General features: G+C 46.5%; 2 protein-coding genes across 11 annotated transcripts in view; one reads left to right on the top strand and one right to left on the bottom strand.

Annotated features, from left to right (window-relative positions):
* The first annotated feature begins 510 nt into the window (after nucleotides 1-510).
* Nucleotides 511-10,816, top strand: GALK1 (galactokinase 1). The gene is made up of 8 exons (XM_033139339.1): nucleotides 511-710; nucleotides 2,988-3,177; nucleotides 4,749-4,868; nucleotides 5,464-5,599; nucleotides 6,430-6,611; nucleotides 7,709-7,859; nucleotides 9,053-9,215; nucleotides 10,461-10,816. The coding sequence occupies exons 1-8, from the start codon at nucleotides 543-545 to the stop codon at nucleotides 10,533-10,535; spliced, it is 1,185 nt and encodes a 394-aa protein (XP_032995230.1). The 5' UTR covers nucleotides 511-542; the 3' UTR covers nucleotides 10,536-10,816.
* Nucleotides 10,817-12,226: 1,410 nt separating this feature from the next.
* Nucleotides 12,227-22,302, bottom strand: part of ITGB4 (integrin subunit beta 4) — a 70,410-nt gene continuing 60,334 nt past the window's right edge. For 6 of the 10 annotated variants that reach the window (XM_033139329.1, XM_033139328.1, XM_033139335.1 and 3 more), the window contains 8 exons: nucleotides 21,234-21,404; nucleotides 20,442-20,561; nucleotides 19,809-19,958; nucleotides 17,902-18,090; nucleotides 17,424-17,579; nucleotides 17,000-17,164; nucleotides 16,063-16,179; nucleotides 12,227-15,218 (listed from right to left, as the gene is read on the bottom strand). In XM_033139329.1, the coding sequence (XP_032995220.1) occupies nucleotides 15,073-15,218; nucleotides 16,063-16,179; nucleotides 17,000-17,164; nucleotides 17,424-17,579; nucleotides 17,902-18,090; nucleotides 19,809-19,958; nucleotides 20,442-20,561; nucleotides 21,234-21,404 (1,214 nt within the window). In that variant the 3' untranslated portion in view covers nucleotides 12,227-15,072. The remainder of the gene's footprint in view (nucleotides 15,219-16,062; nucleotides 16,180-16,999; nucleotides 17,165-17,423; nucleotides 17,580-17,901; nucleotides 18,091-19,808; nucleotides 19,959-20,441; nucleotides 20,562-21,233; nucleotides 21,405-22,302) is intronic. The other 4 variants (XM_033139333.1, XM_033139338.1, XM_033139334.1 and 1 more) reach the window with 3 other exon arrangements.

Below are 22,302 nucleotides of genomic sequence, written 5' to 3'. Positions count from 1 at the left end.
GTAGAGAGGAAGAAAAAAAGCGCTCTGGCATTAGAGGAAGGCCTCAGAATCAGAAGGTGTGTCTGAGAAACCCCATGATTATGTGAAACCCATCTCTTCGAAACAAAATACCAAAGCCTCAGGAAGGCATTTCCTCCGCTTTCGCTCTTTTTCCTTTGCTCGCTTACATGTTGGTACTCAGGAATATTGGGGTAGCTGGAGGAGGAGGAGCCGGTGTAACAACTCAGACGTTCCTCCTTGTGAGTAGCCCCGTCGCAAGCGTGGGAGAAAGACGAATAATTTGCAAAGGCAGAGCCGGTAAGAGGCCTGGCGCCCCCTGGAGGTCAGTTGCGGCCGTGGGCGGAGCAGCGGTCTCCATTTCCCCAGAAGAGGAAGCGAGAGGCGAGCCGGAGAAGAGACAGGCGGACGCGCGGGCTACGCGGATGTCGTGCTGTTGTTCAGTGTTGCAATCTTTGCTCTTCTTCCTCCCGGTTTAGGAGGCGGAGAGACCCGCTCCCTCCTGATCTCCAGCGGAGGCACTTCGGAATCTGGCTCCCGATAGCATGGAAAGCCCAAGTGGACCCGAGCAGGGCTCGCTGCTGGCGGCCGCCCGGGGGGCTTACAGGACCTTTTTCGGAGGGGTGGATCCCCAGATCGCGGTGTCGGCTCCGGGAAGGGTGAACTTGATCGGGGAGCACACGGATTACAACCAGGGGTTCGTGCTTCCTATGGTAAGAGAGGGTGGCGTGCAGAAGGAAAGACAGACAGAAAGAAAGAAAGGGGCAAATACTGTGCCCGGCTGCTCCTTCTTGAATCCTACAAATCCCGGCTTTCGCTAGTCACAATTCGGCGGAAGCGGAGGAGAGGAGAGCCGTCTTTTCTGAAAGCAACGCAGCAGCAGCAGCAGCCTTCCTTGACCCGGGACTGACGAATTTGCCTCGCCTGCCCGGTACAGCATTTTTGTTAGTTGGCAGGTGCAGTTGTTGAACCCGTCCGCAGACGCCCCCAACACAACCTCTCCAAAATATGTTTGATCCCCATGGGCGTAACCCGGGGGGCGGGGGGAAGAGCTGTAAAACAATAGAAATACTTAACTGTTCAATCACATCGGTTCTGCCCTCCTAATGAAAGTCCTGCCCCCCCCCCCGTCAAAATTCCTGGCTACGCCCGCATGTTTGATCCCACTAATTAATCAATCAATCACAGTTTGAGCAGTGCTTGGCAGGGGGTTGGACTGGATGGCCCCTTGTGGTCTCTTCCAACTCTATGATGTCTCTCTGAAGCCACGGCCCAAAGGTACGGCTACGCAAATTCAGCCAAAAAAAGCAGGAAACAAAAATAGGAAGCTTTGCTTCAGTACCTGTTCCTTCAGGTTATTATACCACTTGGGCTCATTCACTTGGTCTGCTGTGAGTAGGACCTTGCACGGAATACAACCCATAGGATAAGTTAAATTTAGAGGCAAAAATACATCTGTTGGAAGATGGATACCAGTCTGTGATCTTCACTCCTTGAGCTCTTCTGCAGGGGAAGTTATATTTGAGTAGAGACTACAAGCTGCACTGCAAGTCATTTTGGCTCCAATTGCAAGCCCTTCTAGGAATGACCTTTGGAGTCGGCATCCCATCATGGGGAAGCGATGTGCCTCTGAATATACTGAGGGAGGAGAGACAAACAGCAGAAAAGGGGTTATTGGCTTCAAACTTTTGTTTATGGGCTGACCAGTACATCTGGCTGCTGTTGTGAGAAGTAGGATGCTGAACTACGGTAGATGGACCATTGGTTCCTCCCCAGTTTGGTTCCTCTTATATTCAAAGGGACCGCTCATGTGCCTTTTAAACAAAATATTGTTTATTTCCAGTTTGCCCCCTACAAAAAATTACTAACCTGTAAACATACCTCATTTCTTCAAGAACTGAAACAATCCCAATTATTCTGAAGCAGCAATATTTTTATTTTACATACTACACAGCCGAGAGAGAGAGAAAATAAGCATTTTTACCCCACACTTCAGCCATAAAAGGCTTCCAGAGCAGCTTATGGTCAGTAATAAGCAAAAAAAAACAACAAAAAAAAAAAACTTAAATATTTTAAAATCAGCTGCCTCTTTTCCACACACTTTTCAGCATTGTCACTTTGCCCAGAAATCAAGCACATAGCTTAACGTGCAACGTCTACCTCTATTCAGATTGTATGTAGCCAAACTCTTAACTTTGTTCATGCAGAGCACTATAAATCACTTCCTGTCCCCAAACCTCCAATCATTATCCCCGTTGAAATAGAATGCTGTGTTATGTGTGAGAGAGATATTCAGAACATAGAGGATGAATAAGGCTGTACTGTATTAATTGCAAATGTACATAGTTTTCCTCTGACCTGACTGACCACTGCTGCTGGACCTAGCCTGGACAAACTGCAGAGATTCCGTGGACTAGGAAATGAGGCAGAAGAAAGTGCGTTAAAGGGAGGGGTGAAATAGCAGCTCTTTAGGACCCAGGGATTTCTAAATCTTAATGTTGAAACAAATCACTCTTCAGTCACAACTCTTACTTAACCTGTTGGCTAAAAAATGGCTGTTAAAAACCCCTGCAAGAGCAGCCAGCCTGGTTCATCTGTCAGTCAGCATGTTTTGTTTCCAGTCTTTCTAAGCTGAGTGTTTGAGCTCCTTTGCAGGCAGGGTTCCAGTGCAATTGCTCCAATGGCTCCATAGATAACCTGGCCTTGTGTACAAGTCAGTAGAGCAAATCCACTGACTACATTTGATAGGTAAGCCCCGTTTTAGCACCATGCTGCTGTGAAGTGAGTATTAACTTTCTTAAATATTCTTATTGACTAAAGTTATGGCGTCTCTGTGTTCCAGCATCCCTATGCCTGTTCCTGTTCTTCCATCTGTTCCCTGTTATCTGTACTCATTTCCAACCATACAAAACACCATTTGGTAGGTGGTTTGCATAACCCTTGTTCCTGTTTGGTATCATGAGGGATTCAGTCATTGTCTCTTCCTTCAGGCCTTGCAGATGGGAACCATGGTGGTTGGGAGCCCGAGAGAAGATGGAATCATATCCATTGTCACAACCGCACAGGGAGCAGACGAGCCTAAAAAGGTGACATTTCCAGTTCCCGTGGAAGGTGCCACCTTGGAGCCAGGAGAACCTCGCTGGGCAAACTATGTCAAAGGGGTCATTCAGCATTATCAGGGTAAGATCTACGCTCAGCTAGCAATTGAGGCAGGTTTGGGGTGGAGACGACCCATAATGATGTCACCTGCTGGAGATGAAAAGAATCCCCCACCCCAAAAAACCAACCACAACAACATGTGGGTGGTAGATGTGTCAGTGATGATGAAAGTGAGGTGGAATATACACACATATAAAAAGTACTGTGAAAATGCTTTTTTTAAAAAAAAAAGTTTTGAAAAATACATTGAATTTTGCATGGCTCACTTTCGCCATCTAGTGTCACATTGTATATTGCACTTCACAACACATTTATAACGTTTTATTTGCAGCTGTGTAGCTGAGTGGGGAATGTCCAGTTCAGAATACACCATCCTAAAATGTTTGTGGTACCATGGAAGTTTCTCCAAAAGCCAGCCTTCCCCAACCTGGTGGCCTGCAGATTTTATTGGGTTACAGCACCTGTGATCATGGATGCTTTAGCTGAGATTCCTGCATCGCATAGGGTTGGACTAGATGACCCTTGGGGGTCCCTTCAAAATACGATTATATGATTCTACCTCTTGCTTTGCTAAGATGAGCCTGTTGGAAGTTGTAATCCAAAGCATGTGGAAGGCACAAGGTTGCCGGGGGGCGGTGGTGGTTCCATAAGCAAGAATGTGTGTGTCTGTGTGTCTGTGTGGTGGGTAGTGCTTAAGTAACAGAGAGAAGAAGTGTGTGCATCTCCATTGAAGTCCTAATACCCGTTCTGGAAGGAAATATCCGTAATTATAATTCTGCAGCCATGGAGAGAAGCTACCACCGCTCAGTGCTGTGCATGTCCAAAAGGATTTTGTCATATAATTTAATTGCTTCCAATAATTTCATATTGCAATAATATAATAATTTTTGAATAATTCTATACTGTTAGAAGACACACTTTTGCACCTGGCTCTGCTTTGTGGACCTCAGAATTCCAGGGGGAAATCAAAATAGAACCCACAGACTGGAAGTCTGCTCTCTCATGTCTTATATTATGCAGCAGGATATTTTCTTCAGTGGTGCCAGGAACAGATGTGTGTAGAAGCTTTTTGAAAATGGACCCAGTGGCATGCAGGGTTTTTCACTGAAGCCAAGGCCTCATCAGCACTATGCATTTAAAGCAATTCTTTGAAGACCTGGCTTCCCCCAAAGAATCCTGGGAACTGTAGTTTGCTAAGAGTGGTTAGGAAACCCCTATTCCGCTCACAGAGCTACAGTTCTCAAAGAGGTTTAACAACCAATCCCTCTTCCCAGGGAACTCTAGGAACCACAGCTCTGCTAGTGGGGTGCGGTCTCCTAGTGACTCACAATCCCCTTAAATGTGTAGTGCGGATGAGAACCGAATCATGCATTTCTAATTGTCTAGGTTTTACACAGGCAGGCGGTGTAAGCCTTATAAAGAAGTTTCCTGCTCAGTCTCATGAAGATAATCCAGTTCTTCAAAGTGGCATATCACGGTCAGGCCTGTAATTTGAGTATCTATGCCTAACTGAACTATTTTAAAATCTCTTGTGTGCCGTCCTGTTTTAAAATATTTTGTTCTCTCCCTGTTGCTTTGCTATCCCTTTATAGCTGGCCCTCTCCCAGGCTTCAATGCAGTCATAGCCAGCAATGTTCCACTCGGTGGCGGTCTGTCAAGTTCAGCTTCCTTGGAAGTGGCTACGTACACATTTCTGCAGCAGTTGTGTCCAGGTAGGAAACAAAACTGGTTTTAGTCTAGAACTTAAACACAAAAAATCCAAAGTCTTTTACTATCTACCATGTTAGCTGAGGGGAACTAGTTGGAGCATAGTGGAACATAGCTCAGTGACAGAACACAGGCTTCGCATGCAGAAAGAAAGTCTTTGTTCTGGTTCCTGGGATCCTAAAGTCAGCAATACTGACTTAGACAGACAAGCAGTCTGACCTGGTAAAAGGCAACTTGCTATGTTCCTTATTTCACACATCTCTTTTGCCGCTGTTGGAAAATGATGAATTAGTTCAACATTTTGTTTAATCTGGTTAGATTCTAGCCTTGGTTCTTCATCCAGTTCTGGAAGTTAAGCATAGTTCAGGAATAGCCTAAAGCAGTAATACGGAGCCTGTGGACCTCCAAATGTCATTGGACTCCAACTCCCATCATTCCAGCTAGGTTGGCCAGTGGTTAAAGATGATGGGATTTGTAATCCAGCAACATCTGAAGGGCTGCAGGTCCCCCAGCCCTGACATGATGCCAAAAGTCGGCGTTCTGTCCATTGCACAGAAGTACTAATCTGCCTGTGAATGTCTCTCCTTTTCGTTAACACAGATGATGGGAATCCTGTAACTAAGGCATTAGTATGCCAGAAAGCGGAGCACACCTTTGCAATGATGCCTTGTGGCATCATGGACCAGTTCATCTCTGTGATGGGGAAGGAGGGCCATGCCTTGCTGATAGACTGCAGGTCAGGACATTGCAATAGCGCTAGAGGAAATGTAAGCGTACATCTCTCTGTCCTGTCATGTGATACCCAAAATCTTCCTGACAGACAGATGGCAACAACAACAAAGCATATAGTGTATGAGTCAACTTGGGGTGGTGATTTTCATTAGGAAAGCAATGCTAGGGCCTGGCGAGTGGTGGTGGGAAGAGTTAACCCCATTCTGGCGCTGTGGTCCTTATTTGAATGGGGACACCCCCAAAGCTGCTATTTGCTATATTGTAAAGGGATGGGTGTTCACTGGAAGGGCAGATCCTGAAGTTGAAGCTCCAGTACTTTGGCCACCTCATGAGAAGAGAAGACTCCCTGGAAAAGAACCTGATGTTGGGAAAGATGGAGGGCACAAGGAGAAGGGGACGACAGAGGATGAGATGGTTGGACAGTGTTCTCGAAGTGACTGGCATGCGGGAGGCAGTGGAGGATAGGTGTGCCTGGTGTGCTCTGGTCCATGGGGTCACGAAGAGTCGGACACGACTGAATGACTGAACCACCACCACCACCACCACAACAACAAAGGGATGGGAGAACCAGCCATGGATCTTTTGCTGTCTTGCCTAGTTTAGGCGCAAAATACTCAGAAAAAGAGATGCTCTGCTGTCCAGAGGGGTCTCTACCCTAAAGTGTATGTAACCTAAAACTTTCCTGTGTGACGGAAAGCTAAAAGGAGAAAAGTGTTCCCCTGGAATGTAGTGAGCTGTAAAAACATTCACACACACATAGAAGCTTTGAAATGCAGGATGCAGGTTTAAAAAGCTCCCTGCGTATCTTTCCTTGTTGTGCTGTCTGATTTCCAGGTCACTAGAGACTTCCCTGGTGCCTTTGGCTGACCCAGATGTAGTTGTACTCATCACCAACTCCAATGTGCGGCACACCTTGACGGGCAGTGAATACCCCACCCGTCGGCGCCAGTGTGAAGAGGCAGCGAAGGTGCTTGGCAAGGAAAGCCTGAGAGAAGCCACTATGGCAGACTTAGAGGGTACGTATTGTTAAAATACAGAAGTCTCAGTCTCTCTCTCTCTCTCTCTCTCTCTCTATGTGTGTGTGTGTGTGTGTGTGTGTGTGTGTGTGTGTGTGTAGGGGACATAATGGGTCCCTGCCTTCAAAATTTCTTAAAATAACACATCTCTATCCCTGAGCAAAGGGGAATGGACAACAGAGTGGCAGTGATCTGGATGGGTCCTTGAGAACATAGTCATGCATAAGGTGCCAGAAATTTTGAGTTGTATCCAAGAAAATAATGGTGCAAGCAGAACAACTTTTGCTGGCACAGCAGGACTTCTCCTACCTCTCCTGAAACCCCAACTCACCCCAGATCTGTTCTGGGGGTTCCCCCCAATAGTTCAGAGCAGATTTGGGCAGTACAAAAAAAGAGAGAGAGGGAAAGTTCCATTGCACAAGTGGAAGTTGTTCCACTTGTTCAACAACTTTGTTGGATTTTTCACCAAGCTGCTGTTTTTCTTATTAAAAGACAGACGGAGGAGAAAGTATAAATGTTCATAAATTGCAATGTAATTAAGAATAATTGTATATTTAAGACACGTGTAACACGTAGTTTCTAAAATATCTAAAATATCTAAAATATTCTCAAAAAAAAAGAGAGAGTATGGTGGCTTTCAAATGTTCTACATTCTCAAATATTTTGTTGGGGCTGGTCTGCTCATATCTTTGTAGTTTATATGTGTGTATGTATGTATATATATATATATATATATAGCAATTCCGCATAGAAAATGCTTATTTGCTTTGTTCCCTGGCTAAAAGGAACTTTTCCATTATCTTTTCAAACATTGCAAGAAACCAGAGTTTATTTCACCGCGTCTCTATTTTGGCATTTTCCAGGGTTTTCTAGGAATGTATGATTATGAGTCCCACTGCCATGAGCATAAAACCCACCAGCACCTCACTTTTTAAAGATTTTTCTTCATCCCAAATGTAATACGGATTGCTTATTAACAGTGTTAATTTCTGTGCTGCTTCTGCTGAAGCATTGAATGGTCAGAAACTTTGCTTCTAATTCTCCAACCTAGCCTACCTGTTTAAACATTGATATTTCCTCCCTCCCCATTTTTGCAGCTTCTAAGGCCTTGCTAAGTGAGTTGGTGTACCGGCGAGCCAGGCACGTCATTGGGGAAATCGAACGTACCTCCCGAGCCACTGAGGCACTGCAGTCCAAGGACTATAAGAGATTTGGGCAACTGATGGTGGAGAGTCACAATTCCTTGCGGTAGGCTATTACCCAAAAGATTACACAAAGGATTCTACCCCCCCCCCCCCGTTGTGCTCAGGTTCTCTTGTGGGTTTCCCTGGTTGACCGCTGTGATAACAGAGTGCCTTGGGCCTGGTGCAGCAGGGCTGTACTTATGTTCGTTTTAGTATTCTTGATTTTTCAAAAATAAAAATTACAGACTCTAAGAGCCATTTCAAACATGATCCTAGATTTCAGCATGTAGGTCTGTCCTGCATACATGCAATTTCGCATCACACACACATGCCTACAAGCCATTAATGACTCCAGGTACCTGGCACATGCATGCTAAGTGCACCCAGTGATATAAACGTGTGTAGATTGATCCTACATGGAAGGGACTTCTGTGTAGGAATTTGACTGTGTGCGAAGCGGTGTTAACCCTGTGACTACGTATAATGACTGTAGTGTTGTGAAACCTAATCCTGTAACCCTACTGAGCCGCAAAGCTCACCAGCTGGCCTGGGGAAAGCCGCTGCATCTTAAGGCCATTCAAGACAATTGATTCAGGATTCATTCTCCTCTGCTTGGAGAATATGGCATTTTTTCCCCTGTACGTAAACTGCATTGGCATTTTGCTTCATGCAGAACCTTGTTTCGGTGTACAGTGGTACCTGTGGATGCGAACGGGATCCGTTCTGGAGCCCCGTTCGCATCATGAGCAGTCTGCATCCCGGGCGCCGCGCATGCGCGTGACATCATTTGACACGCATGCATGAGCTGCCGAACCCGGAAGTAACCCGTTCCGGTACTTCCGGGTTCAGCAGGTTCGTAACCCGTGACGAACGCAACACGCAGCATTCATAACATGAGGCACGACTGTACTCCTAATACAACACTACCACCATCAGACACCGTATATGGAGCAAAGAGTAGCCATAGCCTGTAGACAACCATACACTTCATGGCAAACCCAGGCTCGCAGCCACATAACATGGGGAAAAGGGCTCTGATTTGGAGAGTTGTCACTGAAGATGAACAGCCTAGCTTCCTGCCCAGCTTGTCATTTTTAAACCATTTTTGAAGGATGACCTGTATCCCCCCCCCACATACGCTTATTTCAGTATTTCTTTGGAAGAATGCTGCCGATGGATGTCCACTCAGGTCCCAACAATCACCCCCAATAATAGCCTTCACATCTAGGGGGGCTGACTCACTGTTTCCCCCCTCAGAGATGACTATGACGTCAGCTGCCCAGAATTAGATGAACTGGTTTCTGCTGCTTTGGAGATCCCTGGAGTTTACGGCAGCAGGATGACTGGTGGGGGATTCGGAGGCTGCACTGTTACTCTGCTTGAATCTGGCGTAGCAGAAAAAGTCCAGAAGCATATCAAGGTATGTGACATAGACACAGAACAGTGTTTATCATAATGGGGTGGGCAGTCTTCAGGCTGATCAGAGCTCCTAGAACGCTGGGGTCTCCCAGCCAGGCATGCAAAACAATGTCTCAGTGGGACTGACGTAGAATTCTCTGGAAAACAACAGTAACCTACTTCGTTTTCCCGCAAGCAGTTCAGCCGTCTAATCTAGGGGAAGGAGAGCTCTTTGTTGTCGCTGTTAGTAAACCATTTGGAGTCTTGCTGATGTATTGCATGTTGCCTGGAGATCTGCCAACAGATCCCCCAATAGATCCCTGTGCTGCTCTGCCCTTATCTACAAAATACAGACAAGTGCTTCCTGAAGCCTGTAGTATGATAAGCCTCATCTGTATTTTCTGCCTGTCTTCAATCTGACCTGGGAGTGCCTTTGAGCTGGACTGCAGTTACCCTTGCAATTGTGTCGGTTCCACAGTTAAGCACAACATAATGAGAGAGAGAATCTTCTTAGCGTTGCATTCCATATATAGTCAAAAGTAATTGCGATGGTAACAGTTGTCATGTATTGAAAAAGACAGAACTGCACCAAATAAATGGTGGTGTGTGCCTTTAACGGTAAAAAATAATAATATGCAACTTAATTTGTTTTTAAGGGGTGGAATATGCTGGTGAATAGTGCCAATCTTCCTACAGTTGTTTCTCTTAAAGCACTTTTTCCCCTCGGCTGAGCTTAAATACTGGAAGACACTTTGTGTGCAGGGCCGGCCCTACCATTAGACAGGTGGAGGTGCCTTGTGTCAGGTAGATGGTGGTGTCCCCTAAGTTAGCATGCTGTACTCTGGGATGGTGGAGGATGCTGACCTTTCACTAGTGTTGAAGTAAAATTCAATTGCTAATCTGGTTAGTTTCTGTGTGTGCCATTTGGTCCTCTCCCCCACCCCCAGCAGCAAAATAGCTTGGGCTATCCCTAGTGCTCTGCAAGAGTTGGGCAACCACCCCTCACCTGCACATCTTTTTTTTGTTTTGTTAAAATTTGGCCTCTAGCCCACCCCTTATTTCTTTACCATAAGGGCAGTTCTGTGACCAAAAACATACAACTGCCCTTTGGCTATGCTGTAGTCTTATGAAAAGGTGTGGAATTGCATCATTATACAGTTCCATACCGCCATCCGCCCTTGAGGACTTTTTGTTTTGACATATTTTGTACTCACTGCTTATTTCAGACAGTTGCAACTCCTGACCTTTTTGTTTTTTTATCAATTAGGAAAAATACAGCAGGACAGCCACCTTCTATTTGACACAACCTTCTGATGGAGCCAGAGTACATCCTCTGCAATGAGCCAACTCCCAATCCCAACCCTGTCAGAGCAAGGGTTTCCTGTTTCTCTGGTACCAACGACACAGAGCACTGCAAAGGTCAGAGCCGGCGTCCCTGATCCATGTGCTTGAGACTCCATTCAAAGACTTCCAAATTCTGATGAAAACTTGAACTCTTTCTTCTCTCTCTCTCTCTCTCTCTTTTAAATCTGGTTTTTACATGTAGAACCTTCCTTCCAGTCTGCTCTACTGAACAGAGGTCTCTTCTCCTGACTGTTTTACATTACAATTTGTGGCAGGGAATCTGTTCTTCGTGTGAGGCCAGAACAGGCCTATTTTGCTGTGCTGTTTTGTGTTGGGAAAGAGTTGAGGATAGTCATGCATGGCACTTGTTTACAGCCATCGTCCTTCCTCTACTTCTGGTTCCTGACATAAAGCAAATAGTATGATTAACTGAATTTCCCTGATGATTGGTTGGTTGGTAGGTAGTTCGTTCAGCCTCTTCTTTGTAAACTAAAGTAATATAAGAAGCTGCAAGAACAAGAGTCCTTTAGTTACACCTCACGATGTGGCAAGTTATTTGTCTTCCAACCTAAATACCACAGATGGAATCCAGTGTTGCATGAGCAAATTTATGTGTTTTTCTTGAAGTTACCTGTGATTTTACAACAAGGATGAGCTGCCTTAATTATTAGAAACTCTGCAGTCCTCTGCATGTCTTCTCAGAATGAAGTCCCACTGACTTGATGGAGGCTCAGTGGCTATTCTGCTTTCAAAATACAGTGGTACCTCAGAAGTCGAACGGAATCCGTTCCGGAAGTCCGTTCGACTTCCAAAACGTTCGGAAAGCAAGGCAAGGAAGCTCCTACAGCCAATCGGAAGCCACGTCGGACGTTCGGGTTCCAAAGAACGTTTACAAACCAGAACACTCACTTCCGGGTTTGCGGTGTTCGGGAGCCAAAACATTCGAGTTGCAAGGCGTTCATCAACCAAGGTACTACTGTACAGTAAAAGTGCCCAGACTAATTACACTTTTAGATCTTTGTGGGTTCTATAACTTGGTGCATTCTATAGTGATCTTGGAGAACTAATACAAAGAACCCTGTCACACGGCACAGTTCAGCTGCCCAGCAGGGCTCAACGGGAGTTAGGGCCCACTAACTGCTTTGGCTGTCCATAGGAATGGGAACAACTGTATGCAATGCCATTCCATCTGTGACCAGTTCCCTTTCCTGCCATAGCATTATCCTTTATGATTCCAAAAACATCCGCTGTCATTTAAGCTACATCAAAACTTCACATCAAGGACATGTAGGTGGGACTGTCAGAATCTTTTTGTAATGAATCTATAATATATATTCCAGGTGCAAAACCTGGGGGTGCTCCCCCCCCTCCAAAACAAAAATGTGACCTTTCCTAGTGGGCTCTGATTTAATAGGCTGCTCTCAAATTAGCTTTTAAACCTGTGCCCTTTGGCTCAAGTCTTCCATTCTTAGACCTTTTCAGCATTTAACTGGTTGTGTGGTTTTTTTTGGTTTTTTAACTATGCTAGAATTTTATGCAATATTTTGCTTCTTGAGCCCAGTCCTATTGAAATTAATGTGTGTAGGCCTGCCTAATTTTATATAGGAGTGCAGCCCTACTCTCTCATTAATACCCACAGCTGCTGGCTACTTTCACATCAGACACACTTGGAAATAAAAAGCCTTCTGCGATCGTAGAGGGAAAATGTTTAATAAGTGCAATAGAAAGCCATCTGGTCCTGAATGCCAGTTGTCGAAACACTGCATACGTATTAAATGCCACCAACCCCTGCAAGCCATAATGTGGCTATGAAATGTAATTTACATTCTATTGTGGTTCTTCTGTTAGGTGAGTGAAAGCATACAATCCCTTTCAAAACTTGTGTTAGAACCGCTATGCTGCAGAAACCTGGCCCATCAAACACCTTTAATGGGCTCTTTGGTTAACATTAAAGCCTGTGGTGCTCTCTCAGTGAAAAGAATGCTTAAGAAGCTACAAGAGCCTGTGACCAAAGTGACTTTGCAAAACAATGTAATGCAAGAGCTGGAGATACAGCCATTTCTAACAACACGCTCTGCTTGGGTCTGAATACAAAGAATCCACGAAATAGCACATTTTAGTGGCTGCGTTCTCTAGCATCCCATGAAAAGAAATCCCTTTTGGGGCAGAAGGCCCAGTGAGCTTTAGTAACTCACCTGTTGTGGTGAATGGGTCAGTAGGAAAACCCAACATTAGATTACAAGGGACCTGACTTGGTATATTGGGACAGAAAGTTGAAGGCGCCAGCTACCTGAGCTTCTGAAAGTATGCTGCAGCAGCCCTGAATTCTTTTTATGTTCTCTCTTGTTTAACTTAAGTAAAAAAATTATCTGCAGCTGATCCTCTGCTGGTAGCACAGATACTTATCTAGGGTCCTGGGGCAAGGCTGGCCAAAATAGAAGCGAAGGGCAAGAGCTACCTGTTCTCGTTGTGATGAAACTCACAAATCAATGGTTTACAAACTTCCTGCCTTCAGGGAATTTTGTGAGCAAACAAGTCAGTGTGGCAAACAACATACATCCTCCATGGAACCACAACACATTGCAGAAGATTGAGAGGCATGTTGTTGGTTTGGTGCACACTGGCAATGCTGGTCCCCTTGTGTGAGAACCGGCACTATCAAATGAGCTGGCTGTCTTTTAGGGGAACTTGCCTGCATGACTGATATTTTCACTGAAGAATTCCTGGGTAGACTTCTGACGGTTTCCTGGAACATGGTTTGACAACCACAGCATTATGGGAGCAACATTGCAAAATGTCAAATAATGGTGTTAGGTTCATACTCTTCCAATGATGCTAAACACACACAGTGTGAGAAAAAAATCACCCTGATTGGAATCAAAGTAGCTTGCCTGCTCAAGTCATTTCTCTCAGGCTCCCTCATGCCATTTTAGCAAGGAGTAAAATGTTGGTACAAAATTGGTACAATCAGATTGTGCGAGTTGTCTGTCTTCTTTGTTAAATCTGCATATGTATAAATAAAGACCTACAAACAAGTAAAAATCTTTCACTCCCACCCCTTTCTAAGGAAGGTGAAGTGAGTGTAAACAAAGGCAGGTCCGTGGTCATACAGCTTCTGTCTCTAGTCAGAATTTAATGTATTCAGTTGCTTCCTTGATTCTGTCTTTAGTTACCTACTGGTAGTCATCCCCCACCCCTGTTGATATACCCTCAGGTAATTCTGCAAAAGCCACTGCTTCTACAGCTCAAGCTGTGCCTACACATGCAGCCAAAGTTAGTGATAGCACCATCACAGTTGCACTGCCTTCTGGATACTGTAGTGTTGTTGACTACAGTATCAATGCAGTGTGGCTGAATGAAAGTACATGGTGCAAAAATATGTGATGCCTGTGTTACACAGGCCCTGAAGGATTAATTGCATGTGCACTGTAATTAAATCCTGGCCACTGGCAAAGAGGCAGGAAAGGTAGCTGCAGTGGACTGGACTAATTACCCTTCCAACCCCGATTCTAAGGGCAATCTGAAATCACTGAAGTTTGCTATGTCCAGACACTGAAATGGGCCAATGATGTAAATCAACATGCTATGCTTGGGCTACTGATATGGGGCCAGTGAGCCACCACTGCCAAAATGGGGAGTGAGGGAGGACTGTAGGTAGAACTCGGCAACAACTCTTAATGTTGTTGGTTTTGGTTATTCAATATGAAATGATATCATTCCAGGGGGTTCTTCCAGCAAAGGCATTAATGGATTATAAAGCCATGCCAAATATTTATTTTCTATGGTAAGGAGCAGAGGATTAGCGCCTAGATTTTGGCTCCTTATTACATCTAGGATAAAGGACCCTTTGCAGAACAAAAAATAGTCATATAATATTTTAAGTAAGATTGCGCATCATATTTTAAGGAGCATTGTATTGTCGGTGATGGTACGCAACTTAAGGTACTAAGCAGTTCCCACAGGACCACACCTAAGCAGCAGGGGTGTCTACACACCAATGTAGGAAGAATAAGGACAATTCCTCTTCTGCGCTGCACTTACAAAGTTGCAATTCCGTTCCTCCCCTGGAGGTCTGGCATGCCATTTGTTGATGGGGTGGGAGGGTGGGGAGAGACTGGCTTGGGAACAGATCAAAATGAAACAAGCAGCAAAAGTGAAAAAGGTTTGGTGAGACGTGGGGATTTAAAAAGCAAATTCAGTTGTGTGTAGTTAAATCTTCCAGCGTGTGATATCGGAAAGCAGCCAAGCAAAGCATGAAAAGAGTCAGGAGCTCGACTCAAAATGGAACTAACCAATAGCCCTTCACAGCCAAGCATCTTGCTAAAAAACTCTTTTCGTAATGTCTTTAGGGTGCCACCTGGAATGCATGCAGTCTCCACTCTCGGGTATCTCAAAGCAGCATCCAGTACTTATTATAGTTGAAGCAATGCAGTGGGCACCATGAGCCTCAGTCCAGGAACTGATCACAGAGCAGGCCTGCTTGAGGTCACCAGCTATTGAAATCCAAGTGTCCCTTGGGCAGCTTGCTTCCTGACTCAAGCTTCATAGAACTGCCTCTCTGTCTGTCTGGAGTATGTCCCGCTGCTGTTAGACATCATGGTTCTGGTGACAAATTCATTGGTGACCTGCTTGGTGAGGGTGCCGCCACTCTCCACTCGCTGAGTGGTCATCAGCATGCCATCTGGAACAAAGGGGCAAAACAAAGATTGTGTCAGGAGCTCAAGGGCCTGTCTGTGTGAACATGTGCATATGTGCCCATACATATGAACAGACGAAATCTGTTTAGCAGGGTTAGAGGTGCAGCGCTCAGTGGAGTGTGAGCTCATACAGGGACACTTGGGTGTTTGGGGCCAGAAGCTGGGAATTCTGAAGCTGCAATTGCCACCTGGGCAGATGTTTTGCCACCTGAGATGAAATACAAGATGATGCCCCCCCTAAATCTGACTGGGTGGGCAGTTGAATCTTGCTTCAGCACCACTGATGGGACAACAATCTTCATCATACCTGAGGGAAGTATACTAGTTGAGGAGGTGCTAAGGAGAAGGGGGATACCTGAGGCACCTGCCCCGCTTTGCCTAATGGTAGGGCTTGCCCCAACTGCCACGTAAAGGTTCTGCAAACACTTGATGTCAGAATGGAATGAGATTTAAATGTGGTTAATTTCAGTCAGGCATCCTTTTTGGCCTCTTTTGTACTGAGCAGATAGTCCTAGCTGCATTCACATGAACCAAGACAAACGAGGTGTTTCTATAGGGCTTAAATACAGACAGAGCCATCCCTGTACTGTGCACAGATGACTGACAGGAGTGGATTTTCTACAACACGCACCACGCCTGGAGATGCCAGAGATTGAACGAGGGACTTCCTCCATGCAAAGCAGAGATCCTTGCCACTGAGCTACGACCATTTCCAACGCAGGTTTTGCCTGCTCTCAAATGGATCCCGGATTGCTGCCCATTTATGTTACCCCACAGAATTTGTTGAGATCTAAACCAGCCCCTATTCCCATAGTGCTTCTTTCTTACCTGCGTATAAAGGATCCAGTGGGGAGTGAGTGATGCTGGTTTGGGTACTGTATGCTGTGGGGAGATTGTAGACCTCCTCTCTGGTGAATTGCTGTGTTCCAAACTGAGAAAAGGCACCTGAACCAGAAAGGGTATATTAATTTACTTGTCTCTCAGGGTCTGCTTAGTAAGAGGAAATTCTTTGTACCTTTTAATTTAAATACAAGGCACCGGAGAGGCTGACACATATGCACCACCTCCTTGACCAAACCAGAAAGGAATTTATAAGGCTGCTTATGTTCACACTGGGGTATTCAGGTGGCAGGTGAGAAGACAGCTTGTGTTGCAAGCATTTTAAAATTTACCTCATCCTACACAAATACCTTTTGGTTTGTACAATTATACCCCAAACTGTCCCCCTCAGGAGCCCAAGATACATGGTACTCCCAGAGACCCTGAATTTATCCACATATCAACCCGGTGAGGTAGAGATTAGGCTAGGAGACTTTGTTTGGCCCAAGGTTACCCAGTGAGCTTCACAGCTAAGTGGAGATTTGAGCTCTCGTCCCATCCCCCCCAGGTGCTTGTCTGACACACTAACCATTGCCCCACATTGGCACAGCATTGCACACCACACACACACACAGGAGCCACATCATTCATTAAGTTTATCTCTCGTGTTTCTTCCCTTGAGCTGTTTTCTGTGCAATACTTTACATGAAGGGGCCTCAGCAGAACCTCCAATGCTCTGCTCAGCATGGCCTATGTGCAGGAATGCTCTTTCCTACCCATTCCTTTCCATGACCGCAGCAGTCTCTCCATGCTCAGATGTGGCACAAACTGATTATTATTTATTTAACATTGTTTTTAAAAATTCTATCCTGCCCTTCCTCCCCCAAAGAGCCCAATTATACCCAAGTTATTACTGTATCCAGGGTGGGGGTGAGGGGCTGCGTACCTGCATCTTGAGATTCAATAGTGATAATTCCTTCCCTTTCAGGCCCAAAGCCTTGTGTGGTCTTTGCTTGGACTTTAAACTTATATGGAACATTTTCACTCAGGTAAGGCACTGTCAGCGTGGTCTCTAGGTTGTCTCCCTCCACATAGATATTCCTGGGTTCCCCTGTGTGATCAGAAACAAGAAGAACAGGTAGAACCTAGAGAATAAGTAATAAAAGTTCCTATCAGAAGGCACCTATCTACCTTATCTGCTCCTTTGTCATGCCAGTAGCCTTATTTCAGCAGCCCCTGTGCCCCTGCAGATGTCTGATGCACATAGAGAGGCCGGCACTTGCAGGGGCTGCCCTCTTCTGTGAGTCAGGAAATGCAGTGGGAATTCCACAACTGAACTGCATCCCCCCCCCATCAGAACTTTCACATACCTCCACCATGCAGCATCTCGCAGGTGACCATATAGCCCAGAATTAACCCATTGGGTTGGCGGGGTCTGTCCCAGCTCAGCTGAAGAGAGTCTGGACTCAGGGCCGTGAACACCAGAGGCCCCGGGGCACTGGGAGTGCTCAGAGTGAACGGTGATCCTACAACCGCAGGAACAAAAAAAATGGTCACCATCCCACAGGAGAAAGCAAAGCGAATGAGTAGGGAAAGACTGACACATGTGCAATCTTACATTTGATTTATGCCCCTAATTAAAAACAAAAACCCCACGACGCCTTAACTTTTTTGGAAAGTGAATGACCATAATGCATAGTTCCCATGATAAGTACAGTTCTTCTTAGCTCAAAACCAGTGTCAAAAGAAAACCGAAATTTCTGTAGGGGCAGTTTTGTATACCAGCAACTCATAAAAGCTGTGTGAGCTCATTTCATCACTGTTAGCAAACCATGAAGGCCACATTACCTGGGACAGGACTCAGAGGGCTGTGCGGGTCCACTTGTGACTCAATAGTTATCACGCCTTCTCTCTCTGGACCCCACCCTTCATCACTTTGCGCCTTCACTTTGAAGACATAGGAGTGGTTGGGCAGAAGGTCATCCACCACTACGGAGTTCTGGTGAGGGTTGGGAATAGTAAGTCTCTGGATCTCTCCTAGGGAACAGGAAGATACCACAGTCACTTATCACCATCTGCTGTGCCAAAACCTGCAGTTTTCACTGGCAAACCATAACTGCTGTGGGAAAGGCAGGCTCCTTGAGGTCACACTAATGAGGGCTGCTACCCAGAAGATGTACTCCTTGCATGCAAGTAACTTCTGTGTAGAAAATTGTGAGAGTCCTCCCACGTAAAGTTCTTTGTACAGGATAAATGTGCACGTGTCTGCTCTGCTGAAGGGCTGTCCATTCATCTGTATGACATCATGGAAAAATAAAAGCCATGGGTGCTACCAGTTTTTTTGACTGGGAATCAAAAGTGCCCTGTTTATTTTGAACTGAATGTTCTTCATCAGAGGCAGAATCTACATCCTGTCCCTTGTCCCAGCCAAGCAAGTGCCTCATAATAGATTTTGAGTGATCTGTTAGAAGGCATTAATTTTTCTGGGAAGACCATGAAGATGAGAGGTAACCCATGCTGCAGAAGGGGCCCCCTGTAGATAAGGAAAAAAAGGGACACAGCAAACTTTTGTCTGCTCTTGCAGCACATCCACATGACACAAAAAAACAGGTTGGGCTCTTAAATGTCCTGCCAATGGATTATTGGATTTATATATATTTACAGCTGAGTGCAGAAATAACACTGAGCAGTGTTGTTGGCTACAACTCCCATCAGCCCCAGCCAGCATGGCAAGTGGTCAAGAAGGATGGGAGTTGTAGTCCTACAACAGCTGGAGGGCCCCAGTTGGGGAAGGCTGTAGCCAAAAAAAACCAAGGAGCATGAAAATGGCGAGTTGTTTCTTCACAATGAGCAGGGAATTAGATCTTTCCAAGGTACACACTGTGCACTGATCACCTGATAATATGATCTTATGAATGAATTTTACACACACATACACACACCCCTCAGCCAGGGGCGTCGCTGGGGAGGGGCGGTGGGGGCGGTACGCCCCCAGTGACAGGGTGAGCAGCGGCGGGTGGGGGTGACAAGCGGCGGCCCCTCCCGCCACTCCCACGCGCCGCCGCTCCCTCCGTCACCCCGGGAGCAGCAGCACACGGATGGGGTGCTTCTGCCGCTTTTTTTCGGCAGGGGGGGGGGCCCGACTAGCGAGGTGGGGGTCACGCTTGTCACCCCCTCCTCGCTGGTCACCCCCCCCCCGCCGAAAAAACCGCGGGGGGGGGCGGGGAAAGCCTGGAAAGGAAGCAGAGCAGGCGCGTTTAAGCGCCGCTCTGCTTCTTTTTCCGCTTTCCGCCGCTTTTTTCGGCGGGGGGGGGCCCGACCAGCGAGGTGGGGGTCACACTTGTCACCCCCTCCTCGCTGGTCACCACCCCCCGCCGAAAAAAACCGCGGGGGGGCGGGGAAAGCCTGGAAAGGAAGCAGAGCAGGCGCGTTTAAGCGCCGCTCTGCTTCTTTTTCCCCTTTCCGCCGCTTTTTTTCGGCGGGGGGGGGCGACCAGCGGGGGGGGTCACGCTTGTCACCCCCTCCTCGCTGGTCACCCCCCCCACCGAAAAAAAGCCTCGGAAAGGGGGAAATCCCCCCTTTCTGTATACACGTGCGTCGTGACGTCACGGCGTGCGTCATGATGACGTCACGGCGCGCGCGTCGTGCCCCTCCCCCAGGGGGTGCCTCTGCGCTGCCGCCGCCCCCAGCAGCGCAGAGGCTAGCGACGCCACTGCCCTCAGCCCTACATGATCAACAGGGGGGCCTTCACTGACCTCCGTTGAGGAGCTGGTACTGTACGCTGTATCCTTGCACTTCTTTATCGCACTGTGGCTCCTGCCAGCTGACCTTCAGGGAGGTAGGCCCCAGGGCAGAGAAGACTAAGCGCGTCGGTGTGTCAGGAACACCTAGCTGCATCCTGGAATCTGAGGCAGAAAATCACAGGTTTGGATCTGAAGGCAGGGAAAGGCCTTGCCCACAAATGGGAAAAGCTCCTTATGTGTCCCAGGAGAACAAGCAGAATGTCCCCTCATCAAATAAAGGGCTAGTAGTCAGGCCTATTGAGAATCTGGCTAGAAGGACTTCAGATGCTGAGATAAGCAGCTAGCTGAGCAGAAGAATAAGGTTGTGCACACACCATACATTTGAAGCACTTTGCCCTTCAAATAATTGTAGTTTACGCTATATAGAACTAAAATTTCCAGTGCCCTTAACAGAGTTCCCAAGATTCTTATTTTTGTGAGGAGGGGGAAGCTGCAGCTTGAGGGCCCTCTGTCAAAGAATGAAGCTGATTTAATTAAGCAGAAAAAGAGGGAAGGAGATCTGATTTTCTCCTGCCCCCCTCCCCAAACCTGGATCCCCCCAGGCACAGCAAGGTCCTGTGCAGAGGCCAGGTTAAGCTCACTCACCCTGAAGCACTGTGTCCAGGTTGCTCAGTGCCTCACGGACATCTTCGGAGTGAGTGCGGCCCCTGGCCTTCTGGGGGACAGCATAATGTACCCTGGGCTGTGTGCCTTGCCCTGACATGCCTGCACAGAGAAACAAAACCAGTGCTATCAACACAAGGGCTTGGGCATGGCAGGGGTGACTTTATGACCCCCTGAATCCCTTATCTAGCCCAACAAAAGAATTATGGGCAAATGTTGCAGAGAGGGTTAACTAAGCAACTGGTGACAACTTTCAGGTGTCACCAGGACATCTTTTTTATGATGAAAAAATGGTTTTCAGGGTATCTCAAGGGTACGCAGAGCCTGATCCAGAGTTGTGCCATCCAATTAAACTTGAACCTTGATCTATGAGAGTAAATTTCAGAAGGGACATTTTGCACTGTTCTTCCTGCAGCTTCTCAATTAAAGGCCTGTGGATACAGACACAGAAATAAAACAATAGGTTTGCCAAGGGTGAAAAACACAGGGTGCTGCTGAGTATGCCACACAAAGTCACGTGTGTTACTCAGCTTGGATAGCTGTAGTCACTGAACTGATGCAGGCTGCAAATGGAAGTTGTCATGGTGAAGGAGCAGGAAAGTTTGGGTGTGGGGAGCTGACTGAATTGCCGCATGCACACACATGCACACAAAGCTGGTGGAAGACTAGAGGAAATTTCAAAACATGGATAGATTAGCTGGTTATAGGATGAGTCACTTCAGGTAGGGAAAACAACCAGGAAGACAATGAGCCATGCTATGTCATTCGCGATACCTAGGTATTTGGAAATCCAAGACGGCACGTCAGCCATGACTATAGAATCCCGAGCATCACTATCACCATAGTAACCCTTCACCTTTGCCCTCCTGAAGCCCTCATCCTGAGGCATCAGAACCATCCTCCCAGCATCTTCATGTTTGGGAGGGAATATCCTCCTGGACTGGTCTACAAGATAGGGCAAAACAGAGAGAAAGAAACAAGCACCATTGAAGACACCAAAGTGGATTGCAGCACCAGTGTCGGGCGCAGAGCCACAGGAAATATCCCACTGCTAAACTAGCACTTGGGATATTTCAAGGCAGAAGGTAGCCATGGAGGCTACAAAGTCGCAGATAGCAAGCCCACCAAGTAAGGGAGAGAGGAAGCACAGGGGATTTGTTGAGACAGATAAAACTCCTCAGTGTAAGAAATAGGGGGGGGGGGAGTTTAGGGACAAGGGCAACCTTTCTCTTGTGATCCTAGCACCTTGGGATAAGTCCTGAACCACCACTATGCCCAGGCAGAAGAGACAGAGAGACATAGGTTTTGTAGTATGCTTTTCACACACCAAGATGGCCAGGTGACAATCTTGCTGATGTCGATATGAAAACCTTGAAACTTGTCAAAGGCTATGTACACATTAGTGGCTTAAAACACAGAGAAGTCACCAGAGAGGGGGTGGGGATGTCTTCACCAGATGTGCATTGCTTGATTTGTTTCCCTGGCCATGCAACCCCCATAACTCCTATTCCATGAAGTTGTCATCTACCCGTGTTTCTCCTAAAATAAGACACCGTCTTATTTTTTTTTTCCTCAACAAAACACAGTATGGCTTATTTTCAGGGGATGTCTTATTTTAACCGCGTCACATTGGTACGCTGCATAGCCACACCTCTCCAGGCTGTTTTAACAGGAGGTGCCACGTCACTATGGCTTATTTTTCGGGGTATGGCTTATTTTCGGGGAACGGCTTATCTTTCGCAAATGCATAGAAATCCTGCTATGGCTTATTTTATGGCTATGTCTTATTTTAGGAGAAACGCGGTACACATGTGTTGTTATCTGCACGTGCACAATATCTGTC

The sequence above is a fragment of the Lacerta agilis genome, chromosome 2 (assembly GCF_009819535.1).
Source record: "Lacerta agilis isolate rLacAgi1 chromosome 2, rLacAgi1.pri, whole genome shotgun sequence".
Classification (NCBI taxonomy): domain Eukaryota; kingdom Metazoa; phylum Chordata; class Lepidosauria; order Squamata; family Lacertidae; genus Lacerta; species Lacerta agilis.
Note: the sequence above shows the minus strand (reverse complement) of the source record. Positions and strands in the feature narration are given on the sequence as shown.

What these genes read in the sequence shown, in the direction of transcription:
- GALK1 (XM_033139339.1), top strand. Translation starts at nt 543, where the DNA reads ATGGAAAGCCCAAGTGGACCCGAGCAGGGCTCGCTGCTGGCGGCCGCC. An exon ending in TCTGCAGCAGTTGTGTCCAG is followed by an intron (nt 4,869 to 5,463) that starts GTAGGAAACAAA and finishes TCGTTAACACAG; the next exon opens with ATGATGGGAATCCTGTAACT. An exon ending in GAGAGTCACAATTCCTTGCG is followed by an intron (nt 7,860 to 9,052) that starts GTAGGCTATTAC and finishes TTCCCCCCTCAG; the next exon opens with AGATGACTATGACGTCAGCT.